An 18989-nucleotide genomic window follows, 5' to 3' on the forward strand; every position below is an offset into this window, starting at 1 on the left:
AGAATGAGTATACAGAGAAGTTAGTGCAGGTGGCTTTGTTAATTGTGAGGGGGACTGAGAGACAGATTTTTACCTTCTCTGGAGAAGAAGAAGATATACACATACATACACATATATATGACCATATTATTAAAAGAAAAAAGATGACCAATACTATATAAGTAATTGCTAACCTATATGCCTAATTTTCCATTTTTTTCTGAGAAAAATCTATACATACATTGGGAGCACCCAAGATGAGGGTATTTGAAGGGAATAGGCTGTCATAGATGGTATTCTATTGTAAAACATAACATCGGGGGCAGCTAGGTGGCACAGTGGATAAAGCACTGGCTTTGGATTCAGGAGGACCTGAGTTCAAATCCAGCCTCAGACACTTGACACTCACTAGCTGTGTGACCCTGGGCAAATCACTTAACCCTCATTGCCCTGCAAAAACAAAAAATCAAAAAAAAACCATGTCAACATCATCACTCACTAGCATGTATATAACACAAGGTTTGCAGTGCACTTTACAAATATTATTTTATTTTATCTCAACTCTGCCAGGTCAATGCTATTAACTATTCTCATTTTACAGATGAGAAAACTAAGGCAAACAGTGGCCCAGAGTTGCACAGCTAAGTTAAGTGATTCAGGATTTGAACTCAGGTCTTCCTGACTCCATGTCCACCACTCTATTCACTATACCACCCTGCATCTTTATTGTTACACAACTGCCTGAAAGATGTAGAGAGAACATACACTCCCCCAGTGTTTACTATTTATTATAATTTTTAAAAATTATTTATAGAGCAAAATATTGCCTTAAGGATTCTCCTTTCATGAGTTATCTTCCTTGCATCCATTAAAATTGTTTCCTTGAAAGATAACAGGGGTAACTTTTTTGATAAACCTCTGGTAATTTATATCAAGCAAGACAAAAAAAGCCCAGAGGGATGTTTGTTAAGCGCTGTCATGAAGGAGATTCAGTATACAGTGCAAGAGGAATTCCCTTTGGAGAAGGAAGAATATCTAGAGGTCTTCTAGATGTCCCTGTTTATGGACAACTTTGTGTTAATTGCATCAAGCCATCAAATATTATCAATCTCATCTAGGAGACTGCAATTAGACAGTTTAGTCTAATTAGCCACGTAGGAAAAACCAAGCAGAGAAAGAATCCCTATAGTCCAAATGGACTATTCAGTTGGATTCACAACCTATAGAGCTTATCCAATTGATTGAACAGGCATCACAACTGGACAATGCTATAGGACCATATTGAACTGAAGAGTGGCCTAAAGTGCCTTGTAATATGGTGCACTTATTAAGTAGCCACCAGCTTCTCCTTTAAACAAAGGCCCATCTTTAAATGCTAATACTTACCCCAGAGCTAATGAATGGTGGACACTCATGGAATACTCCTGTCTCTACGGAATTGAAGATGAAAATCATTCAAAGGTCAATGGTGGGGATGAGCAGACTGAAACACGTTATAAGTAAGGGATGATAAAGGTAAAACGGGATAAAGGATGTCAACAGAGAAATGAAAAAGAAGAGGTGCTAGCCATGTGGCAATAGAAAGGGATCACCATCAGAAGAACCCTTATATTTCACTAGCATCCTAGCAAGGTAAAGAAAGAGTGACAAAGAAAACATATTAGTTGTACCTGTTTATGTTCTAAGAATATCCTTACAGAAGAATTCAGTCTGATTTGTGGATGTTGGGAAATATAAAATCTTTTTGGATATTAGCCTTCCATATCTACTACTAAAGTATTAAGCTCATGACTCATTGTATCATAGAGATGACTCAGTTTTGCCAAGACTATCCCAATGACAAGGCTGACCTTTTTATGCCAACTTGGAAAATCTTGGTCATAACATTGCTTGTCTGAGGTCCAGCACAGCTAACTTCAGAAAAGCTGAAATTAGAAGATCAGTCTCTAAGTGGTGTATTTTTTTCCCTCATGATAACCACTTAAACAGTTTACTAAGGCATGTTCTTTATAGGTGGATGGGGGTTATCCCATAGGGAAGAAATGACTCATCTTTAAAGTATTGAAATAATTATCAATGTAGGAACAAACTGATCCTAATTGTAGAACTAATACCCTTAGAAAGAGGCCTCATAAAAATTAATAGCTTAGCTTCTTTCTGAGGACTTTGTCGAGCCAACTTAAAAATGTAGGGAAAAATACAACCTTTCCCTCAGATTTTATACAGATAGAAAAAAAAAACCTTAACATTTCAGAGGTCCATGAAAAATGACAAGTATTTTAAAATTGGATTTGACTGAAAATGTCAGACACATGATATACTTCTGAAAATTGACTAGGAAAAAAAACTTAAAATATTAATTGCTAAAAATACAAATGTGAAGTTGCCTCTTCGTCTTTTAGGTTACAAGAAAGGGTACTTTTGGATGAAGTTACTTAGGTTTAAACTTTTGTTTCTGCTTGGACTTCTGGTTTCTTTTTTAATTTATTTTTTAAATGAATTTTTATTGATTTTTTTGGTTTAAAATCACTTACATTTCCCAAATTATCCTTCTTTTAAAAATTCTTTCCCCACAATTACATGTAAATTGTTTTAACATTCTTTTTTTTAAAGTTTTAAGTTCCAAATTATATCTTTTCCTCCCTTCTCCTCTCCCTGAGATGGTAAGCAATCTGATGTATTATACATGTATAATCATGTAAAATATTTCCATATAAGTCGTTCTGTGGAAGAAAACTTGAATGAAAGAAAGAAGAAAATAAAAAAGAATGAAGGAAAGGAAGAAAGAAAGAAAGAAAGAAAGAAAGAAAGAAAGAAAGAAAGAAAGAAAGAAAGAAAGAAAGAAAGAAAGAAAGAGAAAGAAAAAGCTTTAGTCTGTATTCAGTTGCCATTAGTTCTTTCTCTGGAGGTGGATAGCATTTTTCATCATAAGTCCTTTGGGATATTGGATCACTGTGTTGCTGAGAAAACCTAGGAACTCTAGTTTGTTTGGTTTTTGCGGGGCAAAGAGGGTTAAGTGACTTGCCCAGGGTCACACAGCCACTAAGTGTCAAGTGTCTGAGGTCGGATTTGAACTCAGGTCTTCCTGAATCCAGGGCCTGTGCCCTATCCACTGCACCATCTAGCTGCCCCCAGAACCCTACTTTTTTGATGATGCTGGCTGCTTAATAGGGGTCAGCAGTTTGTATGCTGATTAGACAGTATATTCTATGGACGTTTTTTATTTTAAATAATATACTATAACATTTTTATTGATATCTTTTCTGTCATCTTAATTTCTCAACATATCTCCTTCCCCAACCAGAGAACCATTCTATATAACAAAGGATAAAAAAAGAGGGAAAATGTAGTACAGAGAAACGAAATACACCAACACAATCTGATAATATATGCAGTATCATATCCATAGTTCCTCCGACCTGCAAAGAAGAGAGGGAGGTACATTTTTATCTTTCCTTCTGGTTCAAACTTGGTCATTCTAATTACATAGCATGCAGTTTCAATTTTTTTTTTCTTTGGTGGTCATTCCTTATATTGTTTACCAGGTTGCACTTCACTTTGTAACAAGCCTTTTCTTCTTCAAAGTCATTTTTTTGTGGGGCGGGACAATGGGGGTTAAGTGACTTGCCCAAGGTCACACGGCTAGTAAGTGTCAAGTATCTGAGGTTGGATTTGAACTCAGGTCCTCCTGAATCTACTGCGCCACCTAGCTGCCCCCAAAGTAATTTCTTATAGCAGAGTAATATTTACATTCATATACTCCATTTTTTTTTTACCCCAATCTATTAGCAACTACACTGTTGCCTATTCTTTGCTGCTACAAATATTTTGAGGTGTATTGGATCTGTCTTTCTTGGTACATGCCTAGCAGTGGAATTTGGGTGTGGATATTTTAATCACTCTCTTTTCCCCATTAGGATGAAAGCTCCTTGCAAATACCGTTGCATGCCTAGCAACTGGCTCAGAGTAGGCACTTAATAAATGCTTGATCGAGCAGGATGATTTCAGAAAAAAATGTGGAAAGACTTAAGTGAACTGCTGCTAAGTGAAGTGAACAGAACCAGGAGAATGTTGTACACAGTAACAATATTGTTTGACGAAGAATTGTGGATGACTTAGCTGTTCTCAGCAATACAATGATCCAAGATAATCCCGAAGGACTAATGATGAAGCAAACTATCTGCCTTCAGAGAAAGAACGGATATTGCTTGAATTCAGACTGAAGCATGCTATTTTTTCTTTCATTCTTTTTCTTTAATTCAAGTCTTCTTATACAAAATGACTAATATGTTTTACATGATTGTACATGTAAAACCCATATCTGATTGCTTTACCATCTCAGAGAGTGGGGAGGGAAGAGAGGAAGGGAGACAGAATTTGGAACTCAAAACTTAAAAAAATAAAACCAAATGTCAAAAATTGTTTTAACATGTAATTGGGGAAAAATATTAATAAAAAAAATAAATGATTGGTTAATGAACAATTCCACATTGCTTTCTGGGAAAGTTGGACTAATTTCGAGCCCTACCAGCAGTGCATTAGCTCACTTGTCTTTTCACAGCTTCTCCAACATTGATTACTATATCATCATCTTTTGTCATCTTGGCCAATTTGCTTGGTGTGAAGCAAAACTTTGGAGTTGTTTAGATGTTCATTTCTCTAACTATTAGTGGTTTGGAGCACTCTCTAATGTGGTTGTCGAAAGTTTGCAATTCTTTTGAGAACTATTTGCTTATATCCTTTGCTCACTCGTCCATTGGGGAATGGCTTTTGGTATTAGCTACTTCTCTTAGTTCCCTAGATCATCTTGGACAATATATTCTTATTAGAGTTATTGGATGCAAAACTTTCCCCACCTAAATTGACTAATTCCACGTTTAGCCCAGCTGTCTTAATTTTGTTTGTGAACCCCCCCCCAAAAAAACCTTTCCAATTCCATGTCATTAAAATGCCTACTTCATCTTAAGTGATTGCTCTTGTTGTTTTTGTTTTTTTTTAATTTAAGAATTCTATTTAAGGTTATAAAATGTACCGTATCTGCTTCTGCCAATTTTTTAAAAATAGCATTTTTATAGCAAAAAAAGAACCATTTAAATGTTAAAAAACTATTTTAAAAATTAATGATTAAAACATTAATTTTAATCTACCATGATAAGCAGACTGGGAGGAGAAAACTGAAAAAGATAAACTTTGTACTTTTTCTTTTACATAGAAATGAATATGCATATTTTTAAAAATTGAAAATGCATTTTTCTATCTATAAATAAGCCTCCTGTAACTTCAACTCCATTCTATTCAATTCAACATGCATCTGAGCATATCCTTATCACATTCCAGTCACTGGGAATAGAAAGATAACAATGAAATGCTTCTGGCCCTCAAAGAGCTGACTTTTTTTCAGGCAGGAAACAATATGTATACTGATAAATAAATACAAATTTTGTGCGAAGAAAGTAGAAAGAAATATTTGGGAAGGGCAGATGGTAGCAATCGGGGGCAGGGAGGGAACAGGAAAGGCCCCAAGCAGGTACCTGGTAGTAGTTTTAAAAGATATTAGTGATTTCAGGCAGAAAGGTAAAGAAAGAGAGTATACCACACCTGGGGCAAAGCCTGTGCATGGGAGTGGAGATGGAATGTTACATTTGGGGAACAATATGTAAGCCAATTTGGGTGGAATGCAGAGTATGTGAGTGGGAATAACACTAAATTATTCTGAAAAGATGGGTTGAGGACAGATTGTTAAGGGCTTTAAATGGATATATAATAGAAATACTTAGGAAGAAATCCAGGAAGTAGAACAAATGGGGGAAAAACCAGGTAAGTGCTTAGTCATGCTTACCTGATTTGATCTTAGGAAGCCTGAATATGAGTTTCATAGAGTCATTATACAGGTTCAAATAAGGGTGAAATGAAAAATAGACAATGTGGATGAATTATATCAATGAGAACAAGGATATAGGAAAGTTCTTCTGTACTGGATTCTTTTCTTTTGTTAAGACATAGGACAGAACATACAATTTTCCATTTTGGGGGGCAAGTAAAATTGAATTTCTCTTTACAGGGAAGTACATTTGCCATCCAACCAAGGGGATCAGTGGATAAAATGGGATATACCTGGGGAGAAAGAAAGGAAGAAAGAACGAGAGAAAACTTGTAAAGATCCTCTATCAACAGAAAGAAAAATCCATTCGATATTTGGTCCTAGAAGACAAACATTTCAAATGAAATTTGTAGATTCCGGTCACCTTCTGATGAAAAGACAATTCTAAGGATCCATTAGCAGTTCCTATATGGGTCTGAATAGAAGGTGACACTTTCTGCCCAGATCTTGCTCTTGTAAAAACTTGAGTGGGGCCAGTAATCATGCTCTTAGAAATGAGAGAAAAGGCATTTTAGAAAGAGAAGTTCCCCATGGCAGATTTGTGGGATGCTGAAAAAAAGACTGCATGACTGTGTGAATGATTATCCAGTCCTCCTCTGTGTGCGCTCAGAGGTCTGACCCTCTTCCAAAGCAGTGTGCCTGCTGGATACATGTAGTGGTCACAGGTCCCTTGAACTGAAAAAGATTGGCACTTCAAAAATCACATGGTTTCATTTTCCCAGTTGGAATGACATCTACAAGGTGTCTCCAGGGTTGTGAGTAGGATATGGTCCACATAGAGGGTAGGATGCTGAAGAATCCAATGGTGGATCTGATGTTCGACTGGATTGAAAAATATGAGAAAGATGATCTTGTCCATATCTCTGGCTTCACAAAAAAAGGTTGGCTTTCAAATTTCATGTATGGTAGTAAGGGAAGCATAAAGGAGAGAACAAATCAAATGGATGAAATAAAGAGGAAAATGCATAAGACACCTGAATGTGAAGGGAAATAAATGTGAACATTTAATTACACATTTCTGATAAATCCATTCTACGTAATTACTTCTCAGCATTGAGGTATTTTACCATGTCTACCTACACAGACACATATTCATCTTCACTCCTCTCCTGGTTGCACTCCTGACTCTCCACCCAGACTTTGTCTACAATACCCCAGAAACCTCTCCACCTCAGGAGCTTCCTCCAGCTCTGCGCCTCACACATGGGAAGCACCCTCCCTCCTCCCACCCCCTCCATTTTAAGGAGGATGCCTGGGCCCATCTCTGACTTCATTCCTCTCTGGGCTGAACTCATGACTTGCCTCCCCAGCTTTCTCTACAATGTCCATCAACAACAACAACAATGACAACAACAATGACAATGACAACAACAACAACATCATCGCTACCACCACTACCACCATCATACTGGGTACTTTTATCTCCTCCTGACTCCTCCCCCCATTTCAGCTCCCTTTTATGTGTTATCTTCCCTTATTAGAATGCATGCTCCTTGAGGACAAAGACTTCTGCTTCTTTTTGTATTATCTGTCATTAACACAGTTCTTGGCACAAAAGTGCTTCAGAAATGCTTGTTGACTTGCCTTGATCTAGCCATATTTTCTATGTCTAGATCATCAAATTACTTAATGGTAACTCTAGGGATTTCATGTTTCTTTCTTTTTTCCCCCCATTTTCTTTTCTTTTTGTTTTTTGTCAGGGCAATGAGGGTTAAGTGACTTGCCCAGGGTCCCACAACTAGTAACTGTCAAGTGTCTGAGGCCATATTTGAATTCAGGTCCTCCTGAATCCAGGGCCAGTGCTTTATCCACTGCGCCACCTAACTGCCCCCATTTCACGTTTCTTAACTGTATACTTAGAGTTGTATTTATCATGATATGTAAAATATAAGCTCAAATATTTTCTATAATTGGCTAAATATTAACTTTTTCATTGCTTTCCTCTTTGAAAGGATATATATGTATAAATACATTATATATACATATATAAATGTATGTATGCATGTACATTTCCTTCCAAAGACTTTTCAGAGAGATTGCATTTTAAGGGTATCACCTATATTTAGACCAGAATGGTAGAGAAAAATTTTCCCCATTGATGTTAATAGAAGACAACAATTGGCCAACACTTTTTGTTTAGTTTGTTTTGTTTTTTGTTCTTTTGTTTTGTTTTTCTTGCAGGGCAATGAGGGCTAAGTGACTTGCCCAGGGTCACACAGCTAGTAAGTGTCAAGTGTCTGAGGCCAGATTTTAACTCAGGTCCTCCTGAATCCAGGGCCAGTGCTTTATCCATTGTGCCACCTAGTTGCCCCATGGCCAACACTTTTTTTTTTTTTTATCATGTTCACTGTGGTTTGGAGAGGTGGTCATCTTTGATGAGAAGGAATGCTTTCCCCCAGAGAGATCACAAATCTTTGGAAGTAATGGAGATATCTTAAGAAGAAAAACCTTATTATGTAAATTGAATCAAGTAAATTTTTGAGTGTGAGAGAAACAGTTATTTCTTTCATATATTAATAATTAATTATTGAATTACAATCAAGCTTTTTCCCATTTTCTACTTCCTCAACCAGAAATCAACCAGTGTAGGAAATCTTGGGAAAAAATTCCCTGACCAGGCTGAGAGAATTGGTGAATTTCTATTTGTTGTGTTTGGTCAGACAGGTCTGGCACAGAAGTGGATTATCTTATGGACAGGGATATGGATACTGATGAGTCTTTTTGACCAAGACTTGGGTGATCCAAGTCACATACCCCAAAGACCCTCCTTAGAATGAGCTCACATCTTATTATAATAATAATTTTATCTTTTAATTTTTAACCAGTTAGAGTTGATTGTCCACTTTTCCGAGGGCATATAAGTTGTGAACCTGCCACCATGAAGGTCTTTGACATTCAAGTGTACCACTGACCTCTTTTATTAATAAAATGTTAGTGTTATTAATAAAATGACTAATTACCCAGAAACTATGTCTCTCGAACTTTTTCAATGTCACAAATGTCAGGGTATATTACTGGATAACCACTGAAAGCAACGGAAAAACTAATATTTAGCCCATTGTAATAAATCCTTCATGGCTTGTCTTGGACATCATGATAAAAACACAACTCAAAGCACACTGCAAGAAACGGGAAAACCCCAGAATTAGCTTTGAACACTCTGATGATCCAGATGAGATACAGAGCATAGAAGAACACTCATGGATACAGGTGGGAGGGTGAGAGAAGGAAAGGGATGTGCTTATAGGGGAGATGGGGGACTTAAATCTTAATGCAAGATTTAAAAAAATTAAATTGAAAAGACTTTTCCTACTTCTGGGCCCCCTCTCTCAAATTAAACTCATTTCAAATGACCACAGATATAGAGCCAGAAGGGACTACAGTGACCATCAACCCTTTCATTTTACCAAAGAAGAAATTTAGACCTGAGGAAAGGAAGTGACTTGCCCATGGTCACAGAGACGATAAGCATGGGATTCAAATGTTCTTTGTTTGTATCTCCAGCACCTAGTAGAGTACCTTGCACACAGTCGGGACTTAATATCTGTTGAATTGAATTGAGTTAAAAGGGCTTACTGCCACCACCAAATGCCCACATCTAGTGCCCTGCCCTCTTTCACTTTTAGAAGTAGAAGCCCCCAAACCTTGCAGGGCTCACATGGTCGGTAGTTACACTTATGCCTTGGTCCCCTACTTCTCCCAAAGCTGCCCATGTGTAGGACATGATGGAAAGATGAAAGCATAGAGTTGGGGCAGTTAATTGAGTCAGTGGGAGGACATGCTCCAGTTGACGGCTCTCCTTGCCAAGCCCAGGGTGAAATACAGGCTGGGGCATTACCTTGGACTTTGTGTTCGTGGTCATCTTGGAGGATGGCGATGGCAACAGAGTGGTTGTTTTCCATCTCCAACAAGGCAGCCTCGTGGGTGGCTGAGATGTCTTCTACCTGGAAGAAAGAGCAGCAAGTATGAGGGTCAGGGAGCATCAGAGAGGCAGAGGATGGGCACCCATCACCATCATTGCCAAGTGAGAAATCCCAGACTCAGAGAGGTATACAGCGGAGCCAGCAGCCTCTGACACCGACAAACCACTGCAGCCTTGGGCAAGGTGCCTGGACTCCCATGTTCTCATTCTTCTCATCCATAAAATTTGAGTTGGACCAGAGGGTCCCTGGGGTCCCTTCTGGAGCTACATCTGGGATCCTAGTCCAAGACCCTCATTTTTATCATTTGGTCACAAATGATATATCAAGTGGGCAGTGGCTGAAAATATCATGTTGGAATGTGTTAACACATGGAAAATGGTGACCAGCTGTCTTCTAGCTCAATGAAGGACTGAGGGAAGAGGGATAGAATTGGTCCTGGTATGGCAGTCCCAGAAGGAGGAATACATCCTCTATAAATATGACTTGTTGCTAAAAGGGCAATCATTAGAAGAGGCAATTAGGTGGTACAGGGGTTAAAGTGCTGGACCGGAAATCAAGAAGATTTGAGTTCAAATCCAGCCTCAGGTACCTATTGGCCATATGATCATGGGCACGTCACTTAATCTTTGTCTGTCTCAGTTTCCTCATCTGTGAAAAATTGGGATAATAGTAGTACCTACTTCACAGGGCTGTTTTCAAGGATAAAATGATAAGAATAAATTGTAAAGTGCTTTGCAAATCTTAAAGCATTTGCAAATGCTGGATTATTATTATAAAATTGCCTAGTCATTTATCCCCAAATGCCAGAGATAAGCAGGGGCTTCGTGGACATATGACGGTGCATGAGCTAGCAGCTAAAAAGGGGCAGATGCCTTAGGACAATGCTATCTTGTCTTTTAGGTGTCTAGACCTTTGGAAATGACAGATGGGACCCCCAGGGTACAAAAAGCAAGGAGTTATGGGTAGATATGGCATAGCTCACAAGATCCTACATCTGGTGCTCAAAGGAACCTCAGAGGGCATTTAGTCCAATCTTTTCTATAAACAAGAATTCTGAAGCCCAAGGGAGGCTTATTTACGGGGAAGTAACCATCAGTGGCGGTCTCTGAATCTGGATCTTCAAACTCCAGAGGACTGCATGTGTCCCCAAGAATCACTTATCCCTTCCAAGATGTCATGTGCATTTGACCTCTCGAAGTAATTAACCACATCACAGCCCCTTTATTTCACGTATATCAGATAGAAGGTACAACAGCTACTCTGAGGTATCTTCTTGGCTTTGTTAGGGATGTGATTGTTTGTCAAAGTCTAACCACATAAGCAAGTTTCCCTCCCTCCTTGTATGTAGGCCACTGACATTTTTTCATGCTTTTAACTTAGACTGGCCTGTTCCTCTCCATTCCCAGGGGTCCTACTCTCAATTGCTTTTCACTTGGGGCACTGATGGGGACACCAAAGTGACTGGTTTCCCACATTCTGTTTCTTTCCCTTTGGATCCATCCTGCACATAATGGCTGCCAGATTAATCATCTTAATTCATGGTTCTAAACACATCATTCACTGCTTGACTATCCTTTAAACACCCCCCTACTATTTAACAAATAAAGTTCTGACTGACCCTGGCAATGCAGTGTAGTGGGAAGAATTCTGAATTTGGTATCAGGATCCAGTTCAAATGCTGACCCTGACCTGCCATTTACTATCTGTGGGACCTTGGGGAAGCAACTTAAAACCTCTCTTGTTCTCAGTTTCTTTATAAAATGAATGAATGGGACTAAATGATTCCTGAGGTCCTTTCTGGTTCTAAACCCTTTGATCCTTCGATAATCTGGTTCCAATTTAGCTTTTTAGCCAAATGAACCCCCTTTATAGATTTATTCTCAAGACAAAGTGGACTTTTTCCTCTGCTTACCCCCTCCTTACTGCACTTTTCCCCAACACCAAATTTAAGTATCTTATTCCTCCCTAAACTCCCCATCCTTCAAGGAATAGCTCAAATGACAGCTTCTGCATGAAGTCTTCCTTGATTTCCCCCACCCCTTCCCAGCCAGAATCACTCCTTCCTTTTAAATTCCCAGGCACTCTATACCTTTCTTTTTTCTCTTTCTTTTTTTTTTTTTTGGCAGGGCAGTTGGGGTTAAGTGACTTGCCCAGGGTCACACAGCTGTCTGAGGTCAGATTTGAACTCAGGTCCTCCTGACTCCAGGGCCAGTGCTCTATCCACTGCGCCACCTAGCTGCCCCACTCTATACCTTTCTTGCACATTTAGTTTCCATTTTGCATGACAGCTGCAGCAGGTGTGCAGGCAAGCCCATCCATCCCTCCTTATTTGGGTTAAGCACTTCCCTCTGCTCTCATTCATGGGGGAATCCCTAGAGTGCGTGTGCAAGAAAGGATCTGCTTCTGGATACGAGGGAACATGTGGACTGTGGAGGAGAGATGATGGAGGGGTCAAACCAGCAAGCTGCACACAGGACCTGGAGGGGGAGGTCTGCTCAACCGCACAATCCCTAACTGGGGGAATCACCTATGAGCTGGGGCCAGAAAGAGATACTATAACAGCTAAAGAGGGACAATGGGAAGGAGCCAAAGTTGCAACCTTGGCCTTGCCAGTGTAACACCAGATTCATTAGCTTCCCCCACAGACACTACAGATCCAGTATCTTTCAAAGGCTCAAGAATCTTGAAGTGACAGTTTAACAGCTCTAGTGTGAGCTTGAATTAGCCTATAGGGGCCATCCCATGGAGCGTGCTCAGAGTTGCCTGCCATTCATAGTTCCAGCGATGAGCTGACTCAGGGCTAAGGGGCTTTCACTTTCAAATGAGGGAGAATGGAATAGCTGATGACTCAGTGTGTGTACACAAAAGGGGTTAAATGCTCTGCCCTCCTCAGCCTCCCCTTTGCTTCTGAGCTGCTTCCAGAGAAGGGGATGGGGGAAAAGGGTGGCTGGCTCTAACCCCTCCAAGCCCAGCCCCCCAATCTCCATGCAACTGTGAGCACATGGCATCTAACGCAAATATCTTTCCTAAACAAACCCGACTCTGGGTTGGGGCTGTGTCTTTTGTGTTTGTTTTATGTTTCTTATTTTCCGACATACCGAGGTGGCTCGTAGGCAACACTGTGAGTTCTAGAGGTCTGGAGGTCTTGAGTCTCATCAGGCCCCAGCTGAATGTTAGCCCTGTGGTTACTATTACAGGGGACTCATCGCTAAGACCTGGACTGTACCAACGCTGGACATTTTACCACCAGACACGTATTGTTGGTGATCTGGATAGTGCAGAGATGAAGAGAACCATAAAATGCCTAATGAGCAGTCCTGCAAGCTGCTTTCTGCTTCTGATGAGGCTTAATCTTCAGCCTCACAGCAGATGTAATGGGAGTTAGGAGTTGTTGCTGAATCCTGTGTTAAGTTGTTCTGTTAATGAATGCTGTGAATCTTTTGTGCCCAGCTTCCTTTGTGTGTGTGTGTTCAGGAATGAATTACCTACCTGCTCAAACTTGATTAATATGGTACACTGGGAACCTTTTTATTCCACTCTTCTGTGAAAAACCCTAAATAGAAACCATGACCTAAACTATATGTAAATCTGACAAATTGGAGTTTAACAAGCCAAAGAAAGTGGGAAAAGGAAAAAATGAAATCTAAACTCTCTTGTTAGAAGCAGGTGGCCCAGGACTGAACTCAGTCCAAACTATACATGCCTTGGTACAGAGCAGAGAATGGGCAGCGTACTCCAGCTGGTGTGGGCCCAGCAATAGTTCCTCAATGTTATACTATCATTCTATGAAGAATCTTTTTTTTGAGGGGGGTGGGGTGGGCAATGAGGGTTAAGTGACTTGCCCAGGGTCACACAGCTAGTAAATGTCAAGTGTCTGAGGTCAGTTTTGAACTCAGGTCCTCCTGAATCCAGGGCTGGTGCTTTATCTACTGCGCCACCTAGCTGCCTCAAGAATAATTTCTAAAGAGACTTTTTAAAAAAAATTTGTTCTGGTTGGAGATAAACTGAAGTACAGAGAAAAAGGATGAAGAGGACTTCTTTGTTTAGAGAACTGTTTTAACTTTTTTCTTTTTTTGGCACAGCAATTGGGGTTAAGTGATTCAGCCAGGGTCACGTAGCAAGTGTCTGAGTTCAAATTTGAACTCAGGTCCTCCCAACTTTAGGGCTAGTGTAGCACCTAGCTGCCCATCATGTTGACTATATAAATCCTAAAGGAGGATGGAACCTATACTGTTTGGAGATAGAAGAGTTTTCCTGACAGCTGAGGGATTTAAATACGAATCCATCCTCTGTGTGTGTGTGTGTTTTAGATTAAAATCTACCCTATATTGGGGCAGCTAGGTAGCACAGTGGATAGAGCACCAGCCCTGGATTCAGGAGGACCTGAGTTCAAATCTGACTTCAGACACTTAACATTTACTAGCTGTATGACGCTGGGCAAGTCACTTAACCCTCATTGCCCTGCAAAGAACCAAAAACAAACATAGAAAAAAAAATCTGCCCTATATTTGATGTCTTCTTAGTATAATTATTTGCAACAGAACTGAAAGCCCATTTTGGGATAGTAAAACAAGGCAGATGTTTCCAAGGTTTTCCTAGGTTTGTGCATGAGCCAGAGAGATTTTGTGAGACACCCTCCTAAATTGTTCCCAGGTCTATTGTGTCAGGGGTTAGGGCTCAACTGATAACAAAGGTTCTGTTATTACTTGACTATGTGTGTTATCTCTACTTTTTATTACAAGATCCTTAAGGGAAGTAACCATGCTGATGTCATATTCTTCATATTAAACCACAAGCTTCTTAGGTTAGGAAGAATGTTCATTTCATATTATTAAAGTGCAACTGTAATTCTAAGCTTCTTGATGATAGAGAGGAAGGGATAAAAAAGGAAAGAGAAAAGGGAGGGAGAGAAAGGGGGAGAACAAATAGGAGAAAGGGGGAGGAAGGAGAGAGAAAAGGGGGGGAGGAAAGTGGAGAGAGAAGAAAGGGAGAGCAGGAGAATCAATGAATTTATTAGGCACATGGGAACATTTTGCTTTCTATTTTAAGTCTCCTCAGAATCTAGCAGAGTGTCTGGTATAGAACAGGCACTGTTGAACAAATAAATGACTGAATGAATTAGACAAGATCCCCTAATTCTGAAACTAAGTTCTTTTTTTTTTTCAGTAAAGAGCATATTATAGCACAAAGAGAGTTATAGAATTAGAAAACCCAAATTTAAATCCTTCCTTTAATACAGACTAGGCAATGGAAGCCTTGGTAAGTCACAGCCTCTGAACTTCAGTTTATTCATCAATGAAATGGAGACTAGAACGCTTGTGTGACCTGTTCCCAAGGGCTGTTGGTAGCAAAGTGCTCTGTAAAGCTTGAAGTACTATGTGAAGTTGAATTATTCTTGTTCCTCTTAAAATTCAGAAGCTATTAGAGTCCCTCAACCTCACAGGAACAATTCATACTATATCATCCAGGGCTTTGCATAGATTTCTCAATCTCTAATGTTTCATTAAGTAGAGCTACATGTATATGTATTTGCATGTACTCATATATATATATATATATCTTCCCTATATATAACTATCTGTAACTATATCCATATCTCTCTATCTCTATCTCCATATCAGCACACATATCATATAAAATATATGCATATGTACATGTATATGTGTGCATATATATGATTATTGAAGCAGAACAATTTCTTAGGGTTCTGTACTTTCTGGGGAGAATTTACTTAAATTCTCCTTTGCTAAGTGACATGGGGCAGCTAGGTGGCACAGTGTATAACGTAACTGGAGTCAGAAAGACTCATCTTCCTGAGTCCAAATATGGCCCCAGACATTTACTAGCTTTGTGCCCCTGGGCAAGTCATTTAATCCCTTTTGCCTCAGTTTTCCTCATCTGTAAAATGAGCTAGAAAAGGAAAGGACAAACCACTTCGGTATCTTTGCCAAGACAGCCCTCCAGTAAAGGTTGGACACAACTGAAACAACTAAACAACAATAGTGACAGAGATGAGAACCATACCTATGCAGGTAGGAACATCAGCAGTCAAAGTCCACAATGTAATACCAGTGCTATTTGTTGTTAGCTGAGCTGTACAAACATGGGGAGAACAGACACCTGCAATGATTCACTCTTATTTACTGAGCATTCTTAATTAAGCAATAATTTCTTTGAGGCCCAAAGCTATGAACATCTCTCTTCCTCTCTGCAGAAAGGCTGAATATGGTCATATTTAATCATCCCAAGTCTTGTTTGAGGGTTGTTGGTTGTTTTTTGTGTTGTTTTTTTCAGGATCACCATCTCAAAGCTGCCTCAGATTAGTGCAGAAATGAATCACTAGTAGAAAGCTGAAATATGTTCTTCTCCTGCTCTGTTATTGAAACCAGTTAATTCTGTAATCTACAACAGCCCACAAATTATGTGGAGGCAAATACACCATGAAGCATAATGCAAAATCATTCAGCCCTTCCCACTACAACATTCAGTTTCTTGTGGTCTCTCTATCTTAAACTGTGAGGAAGAAGGGATGAATAAAAAAATTCAGCTATAGAAGGAAGGAAGGAAACATGCATTTATTAAGCACCTACTACATGCCAAACATTGTGCTAAGAACTGGGGGTATAAATAGAAACAAAAAAGAAAGCTAGTCCCCTCTTTTACATTTTTAATGGGAGGATACAATGCAAAAAAGGGATCTGAAAAGTGGGGTGTGGGGAGTAAATATGCCTGGTTCAGGGCCATGGTTTTCAAGTTCAGAAGGCAGGAACAGGGCTGGAAGGAGAATAAAGGCCCTTTACAAATGATAGGCCCCAGGAAGAATTCACCAATGGGAGAGTGGCAGGGCCCTATAGAGAGATGTTCAAGGTGAAGAAAGTCCCAGGGTGAGAAGGCTCCAGGAAAAGAGCCAGAATGAGATAGTGACAAGGTATGGCTTTGAAGAATGACCCCTTATTGCCTTGGCGGTCTGTCTCTACTGATATTTATTAAGGCTTGTTGCTTACATTTACGATCTGCCATGTGCTGTGCCTTTGATTGCATGGTGATAGAATACCACCATGAATATACTAAGTATGGTGTGATGGTCTCATTTATCCACAAGTGCTCCGCAGAATTATTATTAATGAAATGTTAATTCATTGCAGTGCTGTTGGATTGTTTAACTAGAAAGATGACTAATTGTCCACTGTCTCAGCTGAGTGTCTTTAACTGAAGCTAATGGGTGTATTTGAGCTAAAACTGGTGTATACGTCTTATTACTGTTCAACAATTTAGGAATTCATAGACTTTTGGGGACATTAAAGTGTCCCTACCCACCATGTTTCAGAGAGAAGACCAATGTGCCAGACTCACTAAACTATCCTTCACTTGTTTTATTGAGCTGACCTCCCTCTTTGGTAACATTTCTTCACAAAGTCCGAAAATGATCATCTTCCTCTCAAGCCTCCTAATTCCTTTCTAAATAGAGGGGAGATACTAACACAAAGACCAATAGGTAACTCAGACCCAGCTCTTGGAATCTCAGTCCTCCCTGAAAAGAATAGTAAGATGAGTAAACATTCTGTGCTAATGTCACTAATTGGTTACACATGGCGAAGTGGATGGAGCACTGGCCCTGGAGTCAGGAGTACCTGAGTTCAAATCTGGCCTCAGACACTTAACACTTACTAGCTGTGTGACCCTGGGCAAGTCACTTAACCCCAATTGCCTCACTAAAAAAAAACAAAACCAAAACAAACAAACAAAAAACCAACTAATTGGTTACACAAAAACATACTATGAAGTGAAATAATGCTATAATGGTAGTATTAATAATGTAATGGGGAACTAGAAGGTCAACACTGCAAGAAATGTCTGCACTATAACAAAATGGGGAAGGGGCAAAATGGTATATTAATATAGCGCTTTACAGTTAAAAATTACTTTCTCACAAATGTATAAGGGCAGGAGTGCAATTATTATCTCCATTTGATAGATGAGGGAAAGTGAGGCCCTAAGAAGTTAGAACTACTCTAAAATCATATACTTACTAAGGGAATTTCAATAACAGCTGGAATTAAACCTAGGTCCCTGATATTCCAAGTTCAAGGCTCAAGAGCTATATTGTGAGTAGGCTATGGATGCATGGTTACATCACAAACACAAGCTTCTCTTATGAACCCTGGATCATAATCAAAAATCAGATGCTAATAACTCATCTATTACCAGTTTATGGCAGATCTAACTGGCTTTGTGCCACTTTTTTTTTTAACCTTTTAATCTCCTAAGGGCCCTTTGAGTAATTGCTCCTGATGGCACTCATAAACTAAATCTGGCCTCTTAATACTTTCTCTTTTGGGTTAAAGAGCTGAGAGTGTGTCCTCACTGTCATGACGAGTATCCTATTTAATAAAGGATGGCACATATCTTTGTATTATGTAGCAAACCATCTACTCCCAATGATACATTCTGCTCCCATAGCTGTCTAGTGCACGGTCGTGCTGAATGATAGGGCAGTGGAATGAGGGGGCAGACATAAGTAAAGAGATGCTGGATTAATTTCATTAAGTCCTCTGCAGATTTATCTCATGTCCTTGATCAGAAGCTTTGGCTAATTCATTTAGAGAAGATTTACAGTTATCATGAAGAAATGGGGGCTCTATATTGTCCCTGTTTAACTTGTGAAAGGAATCCCGATCAGCTTAAATTCTCATTTTCCCAAGTCAGAGAAAACTGTACCTGTTTCAGATAAAATAAATGGTGCAGAAGCAAAAATCACAAGGAATGGCTTATATCCTCTCTGCACCTTCCTAGACATACAAGTAGGTTTTTTTTCTCTTCTTTCTGCCCCTGTCATTACAGCCAGACTACTGGTCCCCAGTATGCCTCAGGCCCATCAAGAATGTTTCATTATATTGCAGCACACCTTGGTGTACGTCTTGTGCCTGGCTCACCACAGCCTAGAAAACAGGTACCTTAGAATACCATTGCTTCCTCATTCCCCGGATAAGGAGTGGAGCTGGTGAACTTCTAGGATCTCATTCTGTCTGATGATAGGGGAAGTCTGGTTCCTTCTGCAAACATCTACATGAGGTACGTCCTGGTCCCTCAATTGCTAATACTTCTCAGAAACTACCTTATATTTACTTTATAGATGTTTTGCATATATTTATTTGTGTTCATGTTGTTTCTCCAGATAGACATTGTTTCATTTCTTTCTCTGTAAC

The 18989-nt window shown here is 39.5% G+C and overlaps 1 protein-coding gene across 3 annotated transcripts in view; it reads right to left on the bottom strand.

Moving 5' to 3' along the window:
• Nucleotides 1–18989, bottom strand: part of MTUS2 (microtubule associated scaffold protein 2) — a 679782-nt gene that overhangs the window by 24820 nt on the left and 635973 nt on the right. For all 3 annotated transcript variants that reach the window (XM_043996074.1, XM_043996073.1, XM_043996075.1), the window contains one exon: nt 9699–9804. In XM_043996074.1, coding sequence (XP_043852009.1) covers nt 9699–9804 — 106 coding nt within the window. The remainder of the gene's footprint in view (nt 1–9698; nt 9805–18989) is intronic.

This window comes from Dromiciops gliroides, chromosome 3 (genome assembly GCF_019393635.1).
Source record: "Dromiciops gliroides isolate mDroGli1 chromosome 3, mDroGli1.pri, whole genome shotgun sequence".
In the NCBI taxonomy this organism is placed as follows: domain Eukaryota; kingdom Metazoa; phylum Chordata; class Mammalia; order Microbiotheria; family Microbiotheriidae; genus Dromiciops; species Dromiciops gliroides.